General features: G+C 43.5%; 7 protein-coding genes across 11 annotated transcripts; 6 read left to right on the top strand and 1 right to left on the bottom strand.

The window, feature by feature from the left end:
• Positions 1-2: 2 nt before the first annotated feature.
• LOC136199031 (annexin-B12-like) lies at positions 3-2,989 on the top strand. The gene is made up of 12 exons (XM_065989129.1): positions 3-130; positions 179-796; positions 849-930; positions 980-1,188; positions 1,235-1,291; positions 1,999-2,032; positions 2,091-2,170; positions 2,219-2,287; positions 2,338-2,439; positions 2,491-2,566; positions 2,624-2,736; positions 2,790-2,989. Exons 1-12 carry the CDS (start codon positions 32-34, stop codon positions 2,913-2,915), a joined length of 1,665 nt encoding a protein of 554 aa, XP_065845201.1. The 5' UTR covers positions 3-31; the 3' UTR covers positions 2,916-2,989.
• A 46-nt stretch (positions 2,990-3,035) lies between these two features.
• On the top strand, positions 3,036-5,271 carry LOC136199028 (stonin-2-like). Of its 3 annotated transcripts, none has more exons than XM_065989123.1 (2): positions 3,036-4,679; positions 5,019-5,271. In XM_065989123.1, the coding sequence occupies exons 1-2, from the start codon at positions 3,110-3,112 to the stop codon at positions 5,204-5,206; spliced, it is 1,758 nt and encodes a 585-aa protein (XP_065845195.1). In that variant the 5' UTR covers positions 3,036-3,109; the 3' UTR covers positions 5,207-5,271. The 3 variants fall into 3 exon arrangements, with proteins under 3 accessions (XP_065845195.1, XP_065845196.1, XP_065845198.1); XM_065989124.1 differs by lacking the exon at positions 5,019-5,271 and adding an exon at positions 4,852-4,982; XM_065989126.1 differs by lacking the exon at positions 5,019-5,271 and adding an exon at positions 4,864-4,982.
• Positions 5,272-5,283: 12 nt separating this feature from the next.
• On the top strand, positions 5,284-7,889 carry LOC136199021 (lutropin-choriogonadotropic hormone receptor-like). Its single transcript, XM_065989115.1, has 7 exons — positions 5,284-5,557; positions 5,624-5,695; positions 5,748-5,819; positions 5,872-5,943; positions 5,995-6,066; positions 6,118-6,186; positions 6,244-7,889. The coding sequence occupies exons 1-7, from the start codon at positions 5,358-5,360 to the stop codon at positions 7,796-7,798; spliced, it is 2,112 nt and encodes a 703-aa protein (XP_065845187.1). The 5' UTR covers positions 5,284-5,357; the 3' UTR covers positions 7,799-7,889.
• Positions 7,890-7,928: 39 nt separating this feature from the next.
• Positions 7,929-11,886, top strand: LOC136199017 (mitogen-activated protein kinase kinase kinase kinase 5-like). The gene is made up of 22 exons (XM_065989110.1): positions 7,929-8,121; positions 8,182-8,239; positions 8,365-8,455; positions 8,515-8,579; positions 8,633-8,688; positions 8,736-8,826; positions 8,881-8,953; positions 9,000-9,060; positions 9,110-9,189; positions 9,235-9,379; positions 9,438-9,950; positions 10,005-10,167; positions 10,237-10,313; positions 10,377-10,510; positions 10,566-10,627; positions 10,696-10,799; positions 10,861-10,958; positions 11,019-11,164; positions 11,249-11,341; positions 11,394-11,464; positions 11,513-11,568; positions 11,623-11,886. The coding sequence occupies exons 1-22, from the start codon at positions 8,023-8,025 to the stop codon at positions 11,705-11,707; spliced, it is 2,421 nt and encodes an 806-aa protein (XP_065845182.1). The 5' UTR covers positions 7,929-8,022; the 3' UTR covers positions 11,708-11,886.
• On the bottom strand, positions 11,803-14,046 carry LOC136199047 (cyclin-dependent kinase-like 4). Its single transcript, XM_065989147.1, has 11 exons — positions 13,608-14,046; positions 13,385-13,506; positions 13,251-13,323; positions 13,108-13,198; positions 12,847-12,957; positions 12,703-12,792; positions 12,502-12,641; positions 12,341-12,442; positions 12,257-12,292; positions 12,087-12,192; positions 11,803-12,022 (listed from the first exon to the last, which is right to left on the bottom strand). Exons 1-11 carry the CDS (start codon positions 13,800-13,802, stop codon positions 11,970-11,972), a joined length of 1,119 nt encoding a protein of 372 aa, XP_065845219.1. The 5' UTR covers positions 13,803-14,046; the 3' UTR covers positions 11,803-11,969.
• Positions 14,047-14,150: 104 nt separating this feature from the next.
• LOC136199004 (complement receptor type 2-like) lies at positions 14,151-19,431 on the top strand. Of its 3 annotated transcripts, XM_065989090.1 has the most exons (22): positions 14,151-14,167; positions 14,223-14,800; positions 14,859-15,026; positions 15,077-15,244; positions 15,305-15,505; positions 15,555-15,725; positions 15,780-15,959; positions 16,009-16,221; positions 16,277-16,462; positions 16,513-16,692; positions 16,743-16,925; positions 16,977-17,174; positions 17,227-17,400; positions 17,453-17,686; positions 17,743-17,925; positions 17,975-18,196; positions 18,245-18,421; positions 18,478-18,651; positions 18,712-18,765; positions 18,816-18,872; positions 18,944-19,161; positions 19,369-19,431. In XM_065989090.1, exons 2-22 carry the CDS (start codon positions 14,275-14,277, stop codon positions 19,414-19,416), a joined length of 3,915 nt encoding a protein of 1,304 aa, XP_065845162.1. In that variant the 5' UTR covers positions 14,151-14,167; positions 14,223-14,274; the 3' UTR covers positions 19,417-19,431. The 3 variants fall into 3 exon arrangements, with proteins under 3 accessions (XP_065845162.1, XP_065845161.1, XP_065845163.1); XM_065989089.1 differs by lacking the exon at positions 19,369-19,431 and having other exon boundaries at positions 18,944-19,367; XM_065989091.1 differs by lacking the exons at positions 14,151-14,167; positions 16,277-16,462; positions 16,513-16,692; positions 16,743-16,925; positions 19,369-19,431 and having other exon boundaries at positions 18,944-19,367.
• A 116-nt stretch (positions 19,432-19,547) lies between these two features.
• Positions 19,548-21,824, top strand: LOC136199041 (complement decay-accelerating factor-like). Its single transcript, XM_065989142.1, has 8 exons — positions 19,548-20,070; positions 20,121-20,288; positions 20,337-20,504; positions 20,568-20,747; positions 20,794-20,976; positions 21,028-21,225; positions 21,278-21,450; positions 21,503-21,824. The coding sequence occupies exons 1-6, from the start codon at positions 19,548-19,550 to the stop codon at positions 21,078-21,080; spliced, it is 1,275 nt and encodes a 424-aa protein (XP_065845214.1). The 3' UTR covers positions 21,081-21,225; positions 21,278-21,450; positions 21,503-21,824.
• Positions 21,825-21,832: the final 8 nt, after the last annotated feature.

Consider the following 21,832-nt stretch of genomic DNA (forward strand, 5'->3'; position numbering starts at 1 on the left):
ACGTCGTGCTCTTTAGCTCTTCGAGTCGTTTATGGCGTATCCAGGCTATCCGCCCCCAGGAGGCTATCCACCGCCCGTCGGCGGTCAAGGTTATCCGCAACAGGGCGCTTATCCGCCACCGGGAGGAGCCGTTAGTCATTTATCGTCGAAATTCGACGTCAAACCGGTTTTCTCGCAGGGATATCCACCTGGACCTCCCGGAGGCGCCGGATATCCACCACCAGCAAGCGGATACCCCCCGCCGTCAGGAGGAGACCTCGGTTTCGGGGGCCCCCCAACGGGATACCCAGGAGCCCCGCCCCCCGCCGCCGGATATCCCCCTCCAGCTGGATATCCAGGAGCTCCACCAGCTCCAGGATACGGAGCTCCGCCGCCAGCCGCGGGATATCCGGGACAACAGCCATACGGAGACCAACAGCCGTACGGAGCTCCGCCTCCTGCCTCTGGTTACCCCCAGCAACCACCACCACCACCTGCACAACAACAAGGCTACGGTGGTTACCAGCAGCAACCGCCACAGCAGAGCTATCAAGCACCACAGCAGAGTTATCAGCAGCCTGCCTATGGGGCCCCACCCCCTCAAGGGGCCCCACTTCCTCAAGGGGCCCCACCCCCTCAAGGGGCCCCACCCCCTCAAGGGGCCCCACCCCCTCAGGGGGCCCCACCTCAACATCAAGGATATCAAGGAGGTCCACCTGCTCCTACGGGATATCCTCAGCAGACGCAGGTTGGTGCTCCAGGCGGACAAGGTGCTCCTGTTGCTCAAATGGCTTCCATGAGTCTGCAACAGCCAAAAGTAGAAATTAAATAACTTTTCCTATATATAGATATGACGTCATTGTTTCTAGACTCAAGGAACGATTAAAGCTGCTGCTCGTTTTGATGCGGAGTCCGATGCTGAATTATTGAGAAAGGCCATGAAAGGAATGGGTAAGAAATTCAACATAATTGATTTTTTGATTTATTTTTTATTTTTGAGGCACGGACGAGGCCGCAATAATTTCGATTTTGACGCAGAGGAGCACAGCGCAACGAGTTCAAATTGGGCAAAAATTCAAACTGATATTTGGAAAAGATTTGATCAAGGAATTGAAATCGGAATTGAGCGGAAATTTTGAGGAATGTATTCTCGCAATGATGCAGTCATCTGCCGATTATGACGCGCATTCTCTTCGTTCTGCTATGAAAGTAAATTTCAGTTTTTAAAAATTCGTTTTCAGTTTATCTTTCTTAGGGCGCTGGGACGGATGAAGAAGTTCTGATTGAAATATTGTGCAGTAGAACGAATCAAGTAAATTTAAAATATTCTCAGCTTTAAAATTTTTATGCGGACGGCAACATCATCTCATGTTGCCGTCTCTTATACGGACGGTAACATCAGATGATGTTGCCTTCTCCCTATGCCTTTTGCCTTTTCCCTTTTGCCTTTTGCCTTTTCCCTTTGCCTTTTGCCTTCTCCCTTTTGCCTTTTGCCTTCTCCCTTTTGCCTTTTGCCTTCTCCCTTTTGCCTTTTGCCTTCTCCCTTTTGCCTTTTGCCTTCTCCCTTTTGCCTTTTGCCTTCTCCCTTTTGCCTTTTGCCTTCTCCCTTTTGCCTTTTGCCTTCTCCCTTTTGCCTTTTGCCTTCTCCCTTTTGCCTTTTGCCTTCTCCCTTTTGCCTTTTGCCTTCTCCCTTTGCCTTTTGCCTTCTCCCTTTTGCCTTTTGCCTTCTCCCTTTTGCCTTTTGCCTTCTCCCTTTGCCTTTTGCCTTCTCCCTTTTGCCTTTTGCCTTCTCCCTTTTTCCTTTTGCCTTCTCCCTTTTGCCTTTTGCCTTCTCCCTTTTGCCTTTTGTTTTCTCCCTTTTTCCTTTTGCCTTCTCCTTTTTGCCTTTTGCCTTCTCCCTTTTGCCTTTTGCCTTCTCCCTTTTTCCTTTTGCCTTCTCCCTTTTGCCTTTTGCCTTCTCCCTTTTGCCTTTTGCCTTCTGTCTTTTGATCCCTCTCAAATAACTGTTAATTTCTAAAGGAAATCGAGGAAATCAAGGCAGCATACAAAAGCCGTAAGTAACTCTGCAAAATTCCTAAGAACAAGCCAAAAATTCGATGCTTTATGTTTAGGTTATAAGAGAAACTTGGAGAAGGATTGTGTGAGTGAAACGAGTGGCCATTTCAAACGTCTTCTCGTGTCTCTATGCCAGGTTTCACATTTTCCCTCATATTTCTTAGTTCTTAATTATTTTTCGCAGGGCAATCGAGATGAATCGACCACAGTCGACGTGGCAAAGGCGAAGAAAGAAGCCAATGACTTGTATCAGGTATTTAGACATTTTTCTCTATATTAAATTATTGATTTAATATTGATTAGGCTGGTGAAAAGAAGTGGGGCACCGATGAATCAAGATTCAACGTCATTTTGGCGTCTCGCAGCTATCCTCAGCTGAGAGCAACCTTCAATGAATATCTGACCGTTAGTTTAGTGTTTAGGGGTTCTTATACCTAATTTATTTATTTATTTTAGATGGCTCAGCGTGATATTCTCAATAGTATTGACAGGGAGATGTCCGGGGATTTGAAGGAGGGATTCAAAGCAGTCGGTTTGTTTTTTATGTTTATGTGGTTATGTATCGAAATTTGGGTTTTTTTTTCTATAGTCAAAGTGGCGCGTAATCCTTCGGAATACTTTGCGGAGAGAATCTATCGCAGCATGAAGGGTTTGGGGACCGACGACTCGACGCTGATTCGCTGCATCGTTTCCAGATCTGAGGTAATTTTTTTTTTACGATTTTTAATGGGTTATGTTATGTTTTTTTTGAATAGATCGATCTCGTTCAAATCAAGACAATCTTTGTTCAGAAATACAACAAGACGATCCATAAGTGGATATCTGGCGAATGCAGCGGAGACTACAAAAGGGTTTTGCAGGCAATTGTCGGTCTCAACTAAACTGATTGGACTATTTTTTTTCGTGTGCTTTTGTGTCCGTATCTATGCAATGCTTCCGGGGCTTTTTACGAAGAGCACGTGCACGCCTTCTTGTAATCACATGATTGTTCGTCACCCACGCAAACAATTCTCGCCACCCACCGCAAGGAGAGGAGTTCAAGACGCCATTCTTTTGTCACCCAGATTGCAGCGACATGGAGAGTCGAACGTCGGACGCCTTCAATCCTTTCAGCGACGACTTTTCGCGTTTCGACGCCGAAATGATATCGAAAGTCGTCGCCCAGTCGTCGGATGCTGTCGCTTCGACGGCGTCGACGTCGAACGCTGCAAACGGCGCTCTGCTAAACGCTTCGTCGTTTGCACGGAGCTCGCAAACGAATTGGGTCACTTTCGACGATGACGATCCTAAAGACTCTCTTACGGCTGCCGTAACGAGCGAAAACAAGGTCAATTGGGCGTTGACCAGCGAAACGCCGACGCTGGCAGCTCGAGAGAGCGTGCAAGATCGAGAATTCGAATGGAAAGTCTATTGCAAGTTGAGACGCTCGAAAAAGAGCGATCCGTGGGTTCCCGTATATATGACACTACACGAATCGACTCTAACATTGAAGCGCTGCAGCGAAGATCGTCTTCTCGCCGCTGCAACAAAGACTCCGACGACAGCGGAAACGAAGGAAACGAAGGAAACGAACGGAATGGAAGAGATTTCTCTCAACGATGACGATGACGTAGACGACGACCCGGATAACGACATTTTACCCTATCACGAAATCGAACTCGTTCACGAAATGGCATTCACGCCGATAATCGTACGCAAAACGACGAAAAAATGGAAATGTCATTCGGTGAAATTGCGCTACAACGAATACGAAGAAAAACGCTCCCTTTTCGCTCTCTTCCAACGCGATCACGTGAAAAAATCGACGACTCTACTCAAACTCGTCCACGACGATCCCTTTCTCCTTCGACGTCTCGTCGACTCGGTTTCCACGACGATACGCGAACTTCCCGCCGTCGTCAAGGAATCGACGACTTCCGTGTATCGAATCAACGAAATATTCGTCGAATTTCACGAGAATTGCGACGTGGAAGCGCGATGGAATGGAAAGCCCATTTCCCAAGGGGGCGTGGATCGCGTACGCGTTCGCGCCTTTTTAAGTTTATCGCCTGATTGTCGTCTCATTCTCAATGATCGAGAAGCGGATGAGATTCAAAGTGCGAGCGGTTTTCTGCCGCCCGGACGCGCCGTTTTTCTACGCGACGTCGTTCTTCATCCGTGCTGCGATCGCGACGCGTTCTATTCCCATCGTATCGTTCGTTTTCGTCCGCTCAACGCCGTTAATTTCGATTTGATGCAGTTTCGCACGAAGCCGCTCTGTCCGCCGCCGCTTGTCGCTCGCGTTCAAATGAAAATGGATAAGTTTGCTGTCACTTTAACTGTCGTTCTCGAAAAGGGAAAGACGATTAGTCATGCTCTTCATTTTTCGAATGTCGTGCTCAAGTTTCCCGTGCCCTCCGCTTGGGCGTGTTTGTTTGTCAAGGCGACGCGTCTCGGCAAGAAGAAATCTGTCAAATCGTATCGACGAATGGGAATTCGGCTCTCCTTAGCCTCCGATTCTTGTCAAATTCAAGCCAATGTCGGTCGTGCGAAGTACGAGCCGGAATTTGGTGCTCTTGCTTGGAGAATTGGCTCTCTACCTGGAGGTCCCGTCTTAGAAACGAAAGATAGGCCTACAATGAGCTGTCAGTTGCAACTGCATCAAGGTAGGTAGAAGCCTTAGACTATAATTTTTTATTATACGTATAGAGGGGATGCATGCAGGGACCCAATTAGAAGTCCACACGTAACTATTGCTAGTGTAGGCCTAGTCTAATAGTGGCGTCATATAGTAGAATCTCACGTACAGGTGGAGACCCAATCTCGTTTTTTTCTTAGGCATTTATATAGGCAGGATCTGAAGTCTACAGTGTAACTAGGTCTTATGCACTGTTGAAGAGTTAGGAACCTAATAGTCGTGCGCGGAAGATAATTGTCTAACTTTTAGCCATAGCTAATACAGGTGGGGACTGACTCGATTTAATTTTGTTTTTCTTTCTTCTTAGATATGTATAGGCCGGATCCTAAGGCGATCGAAGTGGAATTGGATTACGACGTTCCCATGTTTATGGCTTCGGATTTGAGAGTACGGGGTATTCGCGTGCAGACGCTCAATCGACGTCATCCCGAGAGAAGACCGGCCAAGTACGTTCAATACAACACTCACTATCATCATCGAATCGTATCAAAATAGAGAAACGATATTTTTTAGTCTTATTATAGAGTCTTTTAGATCATCTATTTTCCTTTGACGTTTCATTTCCGGTCTCGGCGCACGCGCATTGCGAGACGTAGGTGTTAGCTACGTACGTTGTCACAAAACGAGTGGAACACGCGAAAGATCGATGCTTCCGCTTTCGTCTCTTCTTCTAACTCTTCTCGCGGCGTCGTCGAAGACGCGAGCGTCGGAAAATGCGATAGATTGTTCGAAATACTGCGAAATAACGACGAGTCTATATACAACAACGGTGAAATGCCTTGGACCCAATGACGTTCCGCTGACGCGAATCCCCTACGAATGCATTCCATCGAACACGACTAGCCTGTAAGATGACGATCGAGTCGAATATTTTTTTCGATGCATTTTTTGAGCATGCGTTATCGTTGTCAGGGAAATGACGTGGCACTCGCTTAGAGAATTGCCAGCAAAGGCGTTTGAGAATTTGTCTGCCATCGAAGACTTGTAAAACAGATCCGGGGGGTATTTTTAATTTTCTAATTTTTTAATTAATAAGGCAACTAAAGTATTGCGAAATTGAGACTATACATCCAACTGCTTTTCAAAATTTAACAAATTTACATACGCTGTAAGTGGAAGCTTAGATATGTACATACTTTTCTTATTTATTTATTCTAAAGGAATTTGAGGTCAAGTAATATCCGCGAAATTTCAGCGGATCATTTCAAGGGTCTGACAGAACTTAATTCTATGTGAGTAAATGATTTCAAGTCAGCTACTAAAACTAATCTTGCTTCTAAAAGAAATTTAGATGGGAATGAATTGACTAGATTGGATGATTTTACCTTTGTGGATGCCTGTACACTGCGTACACTGTAAGAAAAGTGATCCAATCATTGTTATCATTATGATTGAACGTATTTTAGCCGTCTCAATGACAATCCCATAAAAAGCTTGGGACCAAACGTCTTTGCTGGAACACAGCTGGAAGCTCTGTAAGAACCACGCGCTAATATTATTAATCCTTGTTTAATTAATTATTTTCATTATAGGACTTTACGCAATACAAAAATCTCGTCTCTACCCACGGTAGGAATATCAAAAATGAAGGAGATAAACGTGGCAAAGGTACCCAGCTTGCACGACTTTCCCAGCCAATCAGCGTGGCCCAACATTGAATTTATCACTCTCACCTATCCAAGTCATTGTTGCCAGTACAAAGACGCCATACAAGAACCAGTCACACTAACACTCAATGAGAGCCTACCATCTATAAGTATTAATGAGCGACGAAGTCTTAGTGCTCAAAAGATTTGCAGTCTAAATGATGGTATTGTGATAATTACACCGATTCTTGCAACGCCCCTCCCGGGAGTTGAAAGATCTACACCCGCTCCTCAATTGGTCAGTTGTTCACCGCAACCGGACGTCTTTAATTCATGTCAAGACATCATGGGATGGTGGCCGTTACGCATTGCCGTTTGGATTGTAATTATTCTTAATATCTGCGGAAATCTCGCCGTCATTGTCTCCTTCGTATCGGCCTATCGACGCTTCAACGCCGTGCGTCTTCTTCTCACAAACATGGCTTTTGCGGATTTATGTATGGGCTTGTATCTTTTCACAATTGCCGTCGCCGACGCGGCGACGTTCAATGAGTACGTCAATCACGCGGTGGAATGGAAAACGGGAGGCGGTTGCGCATTCGCCGGCTTTCTAACCGTTTTCGCTAGCGAATTATCACTTTACACACTCGTCACAATAACGGTCGAACGACTCTATCGTTTACACTACGCAATGTATGCAAAACGAATTAACATGAAACAGGCTTCCGTTGTTGTTCTTATTGGGTGGATCTTCGCTACGCTCATGGCTCTTCTGCCTCTTGTTGGCGTCAGTGACTACACCGTTAGTGCCATATGTCTTCCTTTTGATATTGAAGGCGGTGGCTTGGGCTATGTGACCTTTCTCTTGATTATCAACGGTCTCGCTTTTCTGCTCATTCTTCTCGCCTACGTCTACTTGTTCTACAGCGTAACGGGCGGACAATTTCAATCTCGCAAACAGGAAGCGTCTGTTTTTCGACGAATGGCTATTCTTGTCACTGTCGACTTTCTCTGTTGGTGTCCTATCATTATTATTGGTCTCGTCGCCGCTCACGGCGGCGTTCCTATTTCTCTCGGAGCGGCCAAAGTGATCATGGTTTTTATCTATCCGCTCAACGCCTGCGCCAATCCGTTTCTCTACGCTATATTCACGCGTCAATTCAAACGCGATTTTTTCGAATTTTGGTTCGTTCGTTGCGGTCTTTTCGAGGCGCAGTATCGGAAGGTTTTGGCGCGCAGTCAACCGTCGGTGCGACGCGGTACGCAAACGTCGCGAATCGGATCGTCGGAAAGTCGTAGAGGAAAACGCGTGCGCCGACCCGATAGGCCGTCCCAATGGTCCATGGGAACGAATTTGTCATTGGCTCCGATGTCGTCGAAAATTGATTCGGAGCATAGCGGAACGGATGTTTTTGATAATTCTAATCATCACGATAATGATGGGGATCACGAGAAAAAGAGAAAGGTCAATTTTACAGACGTTGGACACGCTGACGTCTGAGAAAGAAATGCGCACTTGACTAGCCAATTATTTATCTCATCACGTGCTGTCTAGTTTTTAGATATTAGATATTAGATCATAGATACCCCGAGGCGCCGGGACATCGTTAGGGAGGGAGTCTACGGGCTTCCGTCGTCACGTGGTCGTGTTCTATCATCCTTTCGCTAGTGTAAGGGGAGAAAAGGGATCGAAAGTCGGCGAATTGTCATCGAAACGTGGCTAGAATGGCCGCGGGACGGGCAGCGATCTCGAGAAGGAACCCGGAAAACGACTTCGACCTTCTGAAGAGGATCGGGGGCGGCACGTACGGCGAAGTTTACAAGGTAACGCGTTCGACGAAGCATTTTGCGACACTGCGAGCTCATACGGGGCATCCCTTGCAGGCTAAAGTCATCAAAAGTGGACAGCTTTCTGCGCTGAAGATCATCAAAATCGAACCGGGTACGAGAGGGCGCGATGGGCGATGCGCTCGGCGTCTATTCGTGCGATTGTGACGTCGTTTGCGCGCGTTTTTAGGGGGTGGGGCCTCTTTCGAGGAAACCGCGAACGCTTTTCTCTCTCTCTAGGAGACGACTTCGCAATTATTCAGCAGGAAATCACCGTTCTTCAAGATTGCGAGCACAGCAATATCGTCGCCTATTTCGGTTCCTATCTCCGGTAATGTTTCAATAAATCGCGATGGGCGTGGTCGCGATTATACGGGGCCACCACTTCAGAAATGACCGACTTTGGATTGCCATGGAATTTTGCGGCGGCGGTTCCCTCCAAGACATTTATCACAGTAAAGAAATAAAAAATAAAATTGAGAATGTTTTTAGACATACGGGACTTTAGTTACTGGGGGTTTGAATGAGTTGCAAATTGCCTACGTTTGTGGCGAAACGTTGAAGGTAGAGAAATATCGATTAGAAAGAAATAATTTTAATTTATTAATTAGGGACTCGAATATTTGCACGGGAAAAATATAATTCATCGCGATATCAAAGGCGCCAATATTTTATTGACGTCAGACGGTCTAGTGAAACTTGGTATGTGAAAAATGGGGGCGTGGTTAAGAGAAAATAATCGTTTTTCGTTCTTAGCCGATTTTGGAATTGCTGCTCAAATTTCTGCTACAGTGGGAAAACGGAAATCGTTTATTGGAACTCCTTATTGGTCAGTACATAATTAAATTAATTAATTAATTAATTAAATTATTTAGGATGGCTCCGGAAGTGGCTGCTGTGGATAAGAAGGGATCTTCGGCTGGATATGATCACAAGGTCAATATTGATTAATTAAATTATTATTGATTATTGATTTATTTTTTAGTGTGATATTTGGGCTGTTGGGATCACTGCTATTGAATTGGCTGAAACGCAGCCTCCCATGTTTGATCTTCATCCAATGAGGTTATTTATTTATTTATTTATTTATTTATTTATTCTTTTTATAAGGGCTTTGTATTTGATGACGAAACGCGATTTTCGCGCTCCCACTTTGACGCGAAAGGGAAAATGGTCCAAAGAATTTCACGAATTTTTGAGACTGAGCCTCGTCAAAGATCCGCGCAAACGACCGTCGGCAAAAGAAATGTGTCAGGTAAGAAAAATCACAATAAATAAATCAATACAAATTAACTAGATTCTCGTTCTTCTAGTATATTTTCGTCAAACGTCCTCTGACAAAAGAACTCATGATCAATCTCCTCCGGGTGTCCATGAACCCGGATGACATTGAACCAGCAGTCCCGGATGAACCAACGGAACCCGACGAAGACGACGAAGAAACGAGCGGTTCGACGTCGCTTAGCGGACCGCGACGCATTGCCTCGCAACGCCACGCCCTTCAAAACATCTCCCGGCAACCGTCTCAACCCTCGGAGTTAGAACGGCTTCGTTTTACTCCTCCCGTGTCCCGTATGGCAGCATCCGCTGTCCCGGAGGAACCAATGTCTCCTCCCCCGATTCCAACGAAACAGCAACAACCAACGGCTGCCCCGCCCCCGCCTCCTACCACCGCCCCCGCGCCGGAGCCTCCGCGGCTTCCTCCGCGTTCCGTAAAGGGTCCAAGGCCTCCAGCTGGGCCAAATCCTTATACGGAAGAGCAGCCGCCCAAAGTGCCGGTCAGAAGGTCGTCCACGCGCGCTAGGCCTCCAGTTGAGCCTCCACCTGTATTTTAATTCAATTAAATAAATTAATTGAATTATGTAATTTTATTCTATTAGTTGCCTAGTCATACTTCTAAGGCGCCGCCGCCGGGACGAGGAAAATCCGTTTCCAATGGCAACGTCAAAGCGTCCAAAGTTCACACGTCCTTCACGAAAATTTTCAGCGGTTGCCCAGTGAAAATTCACTGCGCGTCCAGCTGGATCGAACCCACCACAAAGGGTATAAAAAATCAATAGGATAAATAGAATCTCCCTCCATAACCCTATCTCTCTTTTTATCTAAAAAAAGACCAGTACATTATCTTGGGAGCGTCCGAGGGTCTCTACTCTCTCAACGCGTCCAAACCGGAAGCGACCATGGAACAAGTGATAATGAAAATAGTCGATTAATTTATTTAATCTAACGCGCGTGGGGTGGGGGCGTGTCAGTTATTGCCAAGGCCTTGCACATACATCTACGTAATGGCAAATGTTCTCGTGACAATTGCGGGACGCAATCAGCATCTCTGCATGACGAATCTTCTCGATGCACAGAACCGTGATCCGGGACCTCGTCTCGTCAGGCACGAAAAACAAATAAAAATTATATATACCCTACTTATTTATTTATTTATTCAGACGTAAAACGGGTCACACGATCAAAGTGCAAGAATCCAAAGCGTGCATGAAATGCTGCGTTGGTATAGGGAGAAAAAAATCAATAATGATTATCGCGATTTTTAATTGTTATTTATTTTTTGCTGTCCAGCTCGAAATCCGTTTTCGGAGCAGCAATATCTGTGCGCGGCGACGCCCAATAAGATTATTCTAATGCAGTGGTATCAGCCCATGCAGAAATTCCTCATGGTCAATGTAAATATTTTATTTAGAAAATTTAATTATTATCATTTTATTTTCGTGGATATTTGATTAGACGTATAATTACGCCGTTCCCACGCCATTGGATATTTTTGAACCGGTCGTAACGCGCGATCAGGAGTATCCACTCCTCACTGTATCCGTTTATGAAGAGTAAGAGAACATAATCATAATTAATTAATTAATTAATTTATTTATTTATTTGCGTTGTAGTCAGGACGACAGTCGTAATCTTCACTTTGAAATGATAAATTTGAGTTCCTCTACGAATTGGTATCCACAACCGTATCCGGGACGACTTCTCGAGCCCAAAACCGTGTGTCAACTTGAAAAGGATACCGTCTTGGTTTGTTACGAAAGTATGAATAAATCCAATAAATCAATAACGATAATAGCGAGGGAGATGGGCTAATAATAATAATAATGATCACGTGTCTGTCTAGATGTATGTAAGTTTGTTACAATTCAAGGCCAATTGAAGCCGGACACGCGCCAATTGTCGCAAGTCGAATTCGATCACGACGCTCAAGCAATAGGCAATAGAAAAATCAATAATTAATTATTTTATATATACATAGTTTTTCCCAGTTTGTCTCCATGGTAGCGTGCTTAGTTTTTACGAGCAAGGAATGCAAGGAAAGAGTCTACTAACGGGAGAAGTGATTTTTTAATAGAGAATAATATAAATTAGTCACGTTGCTTTTAAGGTGACGTCACAAATTATTGATAGGCATAAGAAATTTAGACTTCTCGGCTCGGATAAGTAATATTGATATTTCATCATTTAATTAATGAATTAATTTTGTGTGTGTCCAAGGGTTATTATAATTGAAAGCCGTCCTGTTGAGGAACCGGATGCAGTTTCCAATCTCTACATTTTATCCGGAACTGAAGCGCGTTAGAGATTATTATTATTGGTGATTTGATGTTTTCGGTTTTTTCCCCCCTCTCGCTCATTTCTCTGTCCTCTTCTCTCTCTTTCCTTGCAACAGTGTAGCTAGATGGACTTGCCAAGGGCTTTTTTTGAATATACGTATACTCAATTATATATATCTTCAAGAAAAACCTTCAGTACCCAATAGCTACCTAATCTCTCTCCTCAATCAATCAGTCAATCAAACATTTAATTAATTCCTTCCTTAATTTAACGTGACTTTGCTTTTTTCAGCTAATAGAGGGAAGATGATCCATTTTCCTCTTATGATCTTCTTTACGTTCTATTTCAAAAACGTAAGAAAGAAAACCTTATTAATTAATTAAGAAATTAATTCTAATTATTGCCTGGATGAGGTGAATGGCTTTCGGACAACTGTGGCAACTTGGGCCCCTCTACGTGCGACGGAGCAGGGGCTACACGCTGAGACGACTTTGAAACGACGCCTTTATGCTTTAGAGGAGACAAAACAAAAGGTAAGCCACGCCCCTGGGCCCCCCTTAGTTCCCTAGGAGACCTTTCTCTGTTTTCGCGCGTCCCTTTCCAGTAGAAGCTATTAGACAAACTTAGGTTATATAATATAGGCGTGGGGATCTCTTACTTCTAAGTCGGGCACCGTTTCTTCTCTAAATCCATCAAAATAAACGTGTTTTAATAAATCCAAACAAGTTGGTCGAGCGCTCGGCTCGAGTCTTAGACAACTCTATAAAATCAATGATTAATTAATTAATTAATTAATTAATTAATTAATTAATGACTTGCCTTCATAAAACTCATAATTTCCGGCGACGCTTTGGGAAATCGTATTTCTAAGGGATCGGTTTTTTTGGGCTGGGGAATTTTCACGCCTTTGAAAAACGAATTCGTGCTAAATATGTGTAAATGACGCGGAATTAGTTCTCCTATAATAGAGAGAGAAAAAGATAAGCGAGATTTTAAACTTCTCCATAAAAGAAGTCTCACCGACAGTTTTCCGTATTAGAAACAATTGATCCACATCCGATTTTCCCTGAAGCAAAGCCTGCCCATTGAGTAGCTCAGCAAAAACGCAACCTTGAGATAAAATAAGAATACCCTATCATATATAAAGAGAAATCTTCTGCGCACCTATTGCCCATACGTCGACGGCCGGACCATATTGCGTATCTCCCACTAATAGTTCCGGGGCTCTGTACCAGCGTGTTGCAACATAGTCAGTGTATTCACCGCCTGGGCCCGCTGTAGATCAGAGATAATAGTTATAGTGATAAGATTGGACCTATAGATGGGTAGGGGACTAATTTGCTACTATTGGGGCGATGCAGATGGAGTTGCGCTTTTGATAAGGAATTCGATAAGTAGGGCTATTCGAGGCCGTTTTTTCCTTACTTAGAATTCGCGCAAATCCGAAGTCGCACAGTTTCACTATGCCCACTTTTGTAACGAGAATATTCTCGGGTTTGACGTCACGATGAATACACTAAAGAGATGATAAAAAGTGGGAGGGGACTGAAAACCATGTATCTCCTTACATTGTGACTGTGGCAAAAATGAACGGCCTGTAGCACTTGCCAAATTATTTTCTTAACCATAACGGGTACGAGTCTAATTGGGCAATGTGTGATAAGATTTAGAGAAAGGGAGGGGCGTCTGCATGGATTTCTACCCCGTGGGATGGGCCTCGATTTCGTTCAAAACCGTATGATCGCAATACTCGAAAACGAGATGCAACTTTCGCTTGCGTCGAAACACTTCGATTAAATTGACGAGATTTCCGTGCTTTAGTTGCTAAGGAAGAAAAAAATGAAAACACGTACGAGGGGGCGGGCCGCGGGCCGGGGTCCTCGCGGATCGCGCAGAGGACATTGCCCGTTTTCCCCCTCCCTTACTCGCAACATTCGTATCTCTCGCATGGCAATTTTCTTGATAATGGGATCGTCTTCGCTCTCGACGAATTTCTTTATAGCGACCGTTTGACCCGTTTCGCGATTTCGACATTTGAAGACGACACCGTACGATCCTTCGCCGATTTTTCCCAATTTTTCGTACTTTTCCATCGGCGACATTTTCGTCGTCGCCGCCATATCCGATCCGAGTAGATATAGCTACGCTGTTGCTACCTCGCAACGCCCTAGCAACATAAGGAACGCCCCGGACGATCGCGAGCTTCGCTTTTTCGGGGGAGAGAAAAGGGAAAGCGCTCGCTCTAGGATTCTCTCCGCCTGGTGGGAACGGGCTGCTCCGGGGAGATCTGCGTTGCTATGGCGACGCTAACGAAACAGTGTGACGTCAATGCCGGTTAACCGCAAGAGGAGATTACAGTTTCTCGTCTCGGTCGATCGACGATCGAGACGTTTGTCGTTCTTTCTTCCGTCTGTTTTCCTTCAAGTGTTGTGGGTGAGGGCGTGGCTGTTCTGGGAAGTTCGACCCCCCCCTTTCCGCGTTTATGGTGGGTTCGTGACGTAATATCGCACGTGCGACCTTTTCATCTCGTCGTGTCTTAGGGGTGGAGTGCACAGTACGGATCTGAGCGAGCTACGCGACGCACGGCTTGAGATGTTGCGAGTTTTCTTCTTTGTTCTGATTGCGACTGGAACTGCTATTGGACTCTCTCAAGTGGACGACAGTCAATGCCATGGCCTCTTGGACTGGACGATCGTAAAACCCAAAGCTCATTTGGGTGACTCACCTTTTAATTCCCAAACGGTGGCTCTGAATGCAGTTGACGGAGTCGTTCCGGGAAATGGAGAGTTCAATAAATGCGCAATTACAAAAGATTACGGCACGCCAGAGAAGAAATCTCTGACTATTGATCTTCACCGGACTTATCTGATATCATCAATAAAAACGTACCTGAGGCAAAACCATAGAGCTGCCTGGCAGAATGGGCTTAGAGTCTATGTTGGACCAAACAATAATACCCATGAAGGAAATACTCAGTGTGGATTAGCATACACCTACCAAAATGAGAATCATGGACCTGTATTTAACTGTTCGCCTCCAGTTAGAGGACGATTTGTATTTCTTCTCAAAAGCAATACCAGGAGGTTCGGTGTGCAGGTGTGTGAAGTTGCAGTGAAAGGTGAGCACATACTCATTGCATTCGATTTCATTTTATGTTATTGATTAATATTATTTAGTGGTGACATTTGACCGGCTTCCTTCTCTTCCAAACGCTTGTTCTCATCACGCATCGCTGAATACAACGGTCACCTATCATTGTGAAGAAGGCTATGTGGCAGATGGAGGAAAGGCTACTAGCACTTGCCTAGAAAATGGAACATGGTCTCAGCCATCTCTAAATTGCAGTATGAAATAGAATCTATTTACCATCAATGTCAATTTTGTTTCTTTGCAGGAAAACAATGTCCACTTCCTCCACCCAAGCCTGAAGAGCTATCGTTTAGGGGAACCTGGAGGAATATAACCGCTCTCTATGCCTGTCCCTATGGAAAGGGTCCTATGCATCAATTAATATTATGCGGAGAAGATGGTCAATGGATTGAGAATTTTGAACCATGTGAAGGTGTGAAACACACTACTGGTAATTGTACTATATATACTATATATTGTGTTTTTTTAACAGTTCTCTTCTGCCCTAACGTTTTCTTGCCTTTGCCCCCGTTGACTCTATCAATTGAGGAAAACGAGAACGTTATTGGAAGCAAAAGGAATTACAGTTGCAATGACAGATGCTACAAACTGCATGGAAAGGCAAGTCAGACATGCGTTTATTCATTAGACAGACGCCATGCTGTTTGGTCTTCTGAAGTACCAACGTGTCAAAGTAACGTTTGTCATTTCCAGATAGTCGAGTTACGAATTTTTTATTGCAGAAATTGAATGCCACCTGGCTCCTATCCTAAGCTTTGCTACTTCAACCGTGGATTCAACAACATGTGGAGGAACAGCCACTTATAAGTGTGTGGAAGGCTACGAAATGGTTGGCAGCCCAAACGTAACTTGTTCAACAAATGGCCAATGGGTAGAAAGGCCTTCTTGCGAACGTGAGTTCTTGATAACCTTGAAGGCGGTTTATAATATATTTCTTTACACAATAGCCGTTAGTTGTCCTTCTCCAGTTAAAGGCTCAGCTCAGCTCCAGACTAACAGCTCTGATTTCACGTATTCAACCGTAATTCAGTTCAGTTGCAAGTCCAGGGTGAGAGTTGTTGTGGGAAGTAAAACAAGCCAATGTTTATCAAATGGAACGTGGTCACATGAGCCTCCAAAGTGCAAACGTAAGGCCAATCGTGCGAGAGATGGAACAGTTAGAAATATTTTTATTAGGGCCATTCTGTATATTCAAGCCACGTTTATTGCTAAACATGGTTGTGGAATTTGAAGATAACAAGAACGAGACAAAGATTTATGCTGACGGCAGGAAAGTTAAATTTTCTTGCAAAGAAGGCTACGAACTTGACGGCCAACAAATAGTCAACTGTACGTCAAATGGAATCTCAATTATTGGGCAGTGGAATTCACCTTTTCCTACTTGCAAAAGTATTTATACGCATGAACTATGAAGAAAGCTGTTTGTTTACCTTGTTGACTTTAGAAATTACTTGTGGAGATGAATCGCTCTTGCTTCAAAACTTGAAACGAGTCAATGACATGGGGACTGAATACAATGCTACAGCGATCTATAAATGTGATACAGGCTATAATCCCAAAACTCTACAGAAATTTAGATGTGGGTTAAAAGGAACGTGGGAAGCAGTGAAAAAACAAGAAGAGTGTTCACGTACTGTTATTAAAACGGACTAAACCATAAAACACTAACTTTTCTTTTAGCTGTTGACTGTGGAAAACCTAATGATCCTCTCAATGGATATCATAAAAAGCTCTCTGAATACACATTCAAGGTTGAAGTAGAATTTGCTTGCTACCATGGATACAAGCTTAAAGGACAAAACACGTCTATTTGTAAAGCAGCAGGGAACTGGAAACCTCCGTCTCCACCAAAATGCAAAGGTAGAAAATCAATTAAGTTTACGTCATGCTAACTAATTAGAAAATTTTAGTGATGAGGTGCTCTGAGTTGGATCCACCTGAGTTTGGAGCAGTTCAATTAGAAGGACGAAACGTAAACGACACGGCAAAATTCATGTGCAATAGCGGTTATGATTTGGTTGGAAATGAAACTTTGACTTGCAAAGTTATCAATAAAGGCGCTTCGTGGTCTCATGTACCTCCAACGTGTAAACGTAAGGTTGTTCTTTTTCTATTTACAAAGTTCTGAATTCCTTTTTGTGTAGCTAAAACATGCATCAGACCACGTGTGCCTGGAAATGGGACAGTAATTGGAGAAGACTTTCACTATCCAAACACAATTGAATTTAGATGCAATCAGGGATACGTACTTACTCCTGCGCCGAAGTCGGTTTGGAAATGCAGCGAAAACGGAAAGTGGAAAGATAATGATAAAAGAGAGGCGAAGTTTCCAACTTGTGAACGTAAGTTTCAAAGTTAGCTATTACATATGATTTAAACTACGTGCACATTTAGCTGTCAACTGCGGCGAACCTTTAATAGTTCGTAATGGGGAATATATAGGAAAAGAATTCACTTTTGGCAAAAAAATTACCTATGAGTGCAATCCTGGGTTTAAACGAAGTGCCTGGGTACAATCGACATGTCTTTACACTGGCAACTGGTCTTTACCTCCAACACAGTGTTCACGTAACAAAGAGAACTTATTCAATTAGTAACATGTTGTCAAAAGTGTCTTTAGAGATATACTGCCCGTATTTGAGTGCACCTGATAATGGAAGAACTGAATTTTCCGCCGGCCTCAGTTTCGGTTCAGTTGGGACAATTTCGTGTAACCCTGGCCATGACATCACGATTAACAACGAAAAAGCGAATGTAGAAACTGTGCAACTCAAATGCGAACAAGAAGGCAAACAAGAAGAAGCTAGAGGAGACTGGAGGGGAACGTTGACTTCACAATCTCCCACATGCCAACGTAAATAAAAACGACCATTTACACAGCGTTAACAATTAAAAGCACTCTATTTATAGCTAAGGATTGCGGTCCTTTGCCTGATATTCCAAATGGGAAAGTGGCCTTCATTCCAAACACGTTTTATCCTGGAAAAGCACACTACTCATGCGACGCCGGTTTCCAGATAGCTGAAGGAGAAAATGAAGTTAGATGCTGTGAAACGAACGGCATTTGGGAGGGTATCGAGCCCCACTGCGAACGTAAGAACAATTAAAAAAGTATTAGTAAAAGTCTCCATTTTCTTTCTAGATAAGTGTGCCACTAAGATTTGCCCTTCGTATCAACTGTGCAAATTAATTAATAACGAAGCAACATGCGTGTGCCTGCAGCGAGACAAGTGCTCCTCCGATTACAATCCTGTATGCGGCGATGACGGAAAAAATTACAATAACGAATGTCTGATGAAAGTCGCTGGATGTCTTGCGGGAAATCCGGACATTAGCGTAGCAAAACGAGGAGACTGCAAATACGGTATAATATTTAAAATCCATAATTTATAATGTATGACGTAACTTCAAGGTGGGGTTTGCCTGACCGAAAAGCCGGCTCCACCAGAGAGAAATCCGTGTCGCGGCTTCTTTACTCGATACTACTATGATTACACTAGAGGCGAGTGCAAATCGTTTCAGTATGGAGGATGTTTTGAAGGAAGAAACAGCTTCGTTTCCAGAAAGAAGTGCGAAGACACGTGCAAGCGTATGTCTTATAGAACTCGCCAATGAGACTTTGTAGTGAATTTTTTTTCTAATTAGCGGATCCTTGTGGACTGGAAAAGGATCCTGGTCTTTGCTCCGGAAGAGAAGAGCGTTGGTACTACAATAGCGTGACTAAAAGATGCGAACGGTTTGAGTATACCGGTTGCTTTGGAAATGAAAATAATTTTGTCAATGAAGCAAAATGCTATGAGAGATGTGGAGATTATTCCAGTAAGATTTTAGGAGTACTGAAGGTCAGTAGAGTCTAACTACGTATTTAATTATTTATAGAACCTACTGTGATAACTACTCTTCCTCCTACCACAGCCCCTCCTTCCATAGAAGGTATGAAGTACGGCTAGTGAGTTCTCATTTATTAGAATATTATGTTTTAGAGTGTTGCAATCATACCCTAAAAGGCAATAAAAAGATATGCGAAGAAAGCAAATACGGTTAGCCGCTGGGTTGAAAACTCTGATGTTTTTGGCTGCATAATCATTTATTTATTTATTTATTTTGGCAGTGGTTGCTGCAAAAATTGTGAGAGTAGTAAAGTCTAAGGAGGGCTTCGCAAAATATGAGATAAAGGTCACTGACGTTGTGAAGGGAAAAAGGAAGGGAGAACTGTGGGATGTGACCAGCCTAGAAATTTGTCGAGTTGGCAAGTGTTCGACCATTCTTTGCCCCGAGTTTGGTGTGGGTCACAAATTTCTTGTGGGTGGTAAAGCGCAACGGAATAAAGTAATTCACCTTGATAGAAAGGACAATTATCTAAAGCCATTTGCAAAGGATAAACGAGATCAGTTGCAAAGAGTTTGCAACTGATCTATTTGTATGTTCTTATTAGAAAACGTCTTCAGTTTTTTCAATGTTTTAGAATACTACTAGAGGCACTGGCATGTGTTTGGATGACTTTCACGTGACTAAGCAAACGACCTCTTTTGTTAGACATGCGCAGTAGCGCTTCTTTTTGGAACTGGCGTCTGTCTTTTCTAGTTCTCTCTCCCCTTTCCGCGTTTATGGTAGGTTCGTGACGTAATGTCGCACGTGTGACCTTTTTATCTGGTCGTGTCTTAGGGGAGTGCACGGTACGGATCTGAGCGAGCTACGCGACGCACGGCTTCGAGATGTTGCGAGTTTTCTTCTTTGTTCTCATTGCGACTGGAACTGCTATTGGACAGTCTCAGGTGGACGTTCAATGCCATGGCCTCTTGGACTGGACGATCGTAAAACCCAAAGCTCATTTGGGTTCGTCACCTTTTAATTCCCAAACGGTGGCTCTGAATGCAGTTGACGGAGTCGTTCCGGGAAATGGAGAGTTCAATAAATGCGCAATTACAAAAGATTACGGCACGCCAGAGAAGAAATCTCTGACTATTGACCTTCACCGGACTTATCTGATATCATCAATAAAAACGTACCTGAGGCAAAACCATAGAGCTGCCTGGCAGAATGGGCTTAGAGTCTATGTTGGACCAAACAATAATACCCATGAAGGAAATACTCAGTGTGGATTAGCATACACCTACCAAAATGAGAATCATGGACCTGTATTTAACTGTTCGCCTCCAATTAGAGGACGATTTGTATTTCTTCTCAAAAGCGATAACAAGAAATTCGGCGTGCAGGTGTGTGAAGTTGCAGTGAAAGGTGAGCGCCTACTCATTGCATTTCATTTATTAATACTCAGTATTATTTAGTGGTGACGTTTAACCAGCTTCCTCCTCTTCCAAACGCTTGTTCTCATAACGCATCGTTGAGTACAACAGTCACCTATCATTGTGAAGAAGGCTATGTATCAGATGGAGGAAAGGCCACTAGCATTTGCCTAGAAAGTGGAACGTGGTCTTATCCGTCTCTATATTGCAGTATGAAAGTGATTTTATGTAATTACAATGTTAATTTTGTTTTTGCAGGAAAACCATGTCCACTTCCTCCATTCAAATACAAAGAGTTATTGCTTAGGGCAAACTTCAGGAATATGGCGGCTCTCTATGCCTGTCCTTATGGCACAGTGCAGAGGTATCAAATAAGGCAATGCGGAGGCGATGGTAAATGGATTGAAAATCTTGAACCATGCGAAGGTATAAACGCAATACGTTTTTTATCTTGGGTATACAACTCAAAAGCAATTTTTTTTCTTTTAGCTGTTGACTGCGGGAAACCTGATGATCCTCTCTATGGATACCACAGAAAGCTATCAAGCTACAAATTCAAAGCCGAAGTAGAGTATGCTTGCTACTATGGATACAAGCTTCAAGGAGAAAGAAAATCTTTGTGTCAGTCAACAGGAAATTGGGATTCTCCGTCTCCACCTACATGCGAATGTACGAAATCAATTTCACGGCATGCTGACTAACTAAGCAATTTTAGTGATGAGGTGCCCTGGGTTCGCTCCACCTGAGTCTGGAGCAGTTCAAATAGAAGGGCGAACCGTCAATGACACAGCCAAATTCAAGTGCAATAGCGGTTATGATTTGGTTGGACCTGAAACGTTGACTTGCAAAGTTATCAATAATGGTGCTTCATGGTCTCATGTACCTCCAACGTGTAAACGTAAGGCTGTTTTCTCTATTTACAAAAAATACTGACTTCTTTTTTATGCAGCTAAAAAATGCATCAGACCACCACATGTGTCTGTTAATGGAAAAATTGTTTGAGACAATTTGCACTATCCAAATACAATTGAATTCGTGTGCAATCAGGGATACGTACTTACTCCTGCAAAGTCCGTTTGGAGATGCAGTGAAAATGGAAAATGGAAAGATAATGAAAGAAGAGAGACGAATTTTCCCACTTGTGAACGTAAGTTTCAAAGTCAGTTATCATTTCTAATTAAAAGTATAGGCACATTTAGCTGTCAGCTGCGGTGGACCTCCAGCGATACATAATGGCCATTTCAGAGGAATAATTTCGTATTTGGCAGCAGAGTCGAGTATTACTGTGATAGCGGATTCAAACGCGTGGGTTCCTCAACGTTAGAGTGTATGCACACTAGAAAGTGGTATCCCACTCCTCCAAAGTGCCTAGGTAAGAATCTATTTTTAATCTAAAATTACTCTAATGTGTGAATTTCTTTTAGAATTACTATGTCCTTATTTGAGAGCTCCAGAGAACGGGAAAAGCTTGTTTACAGGTTTGGTTGTGGGCTCAGTCGTGCACTACTCGTGCAACCCTGGCTACACAATTGCAATTAACGATGAAAAAGTAGACAACATAGAACAAGTATCATTGAGATGCATACAGATTGGAAATCAAGATTCAGCTAAATTAATGTGGAAAGGAGCGTTGACGTCAATGCCTCCAACATGCAAGCCTTCAAATAACTAAAAACAATTAACAGGAATCGTGTCATGTATGTACTCAAGCACGTGCTTTATTTTATACGGACTGTGAGTCAGGCGTGCGCAAT

Source organism: Oscarella lobularis, chromosome 20 (assembly GCF_947507565.1).
Source record: "Oscarella lobularis chromosome 20, ooOscLobu1.1, whole genome shotgun sequence".
Lineage (NCBI taxonomy): Eukaryota > Metazoa > Porifera > Homoscleromorpha > Homosclerophorida > Oscarellidae > Oscarella > Oscarella lobularis.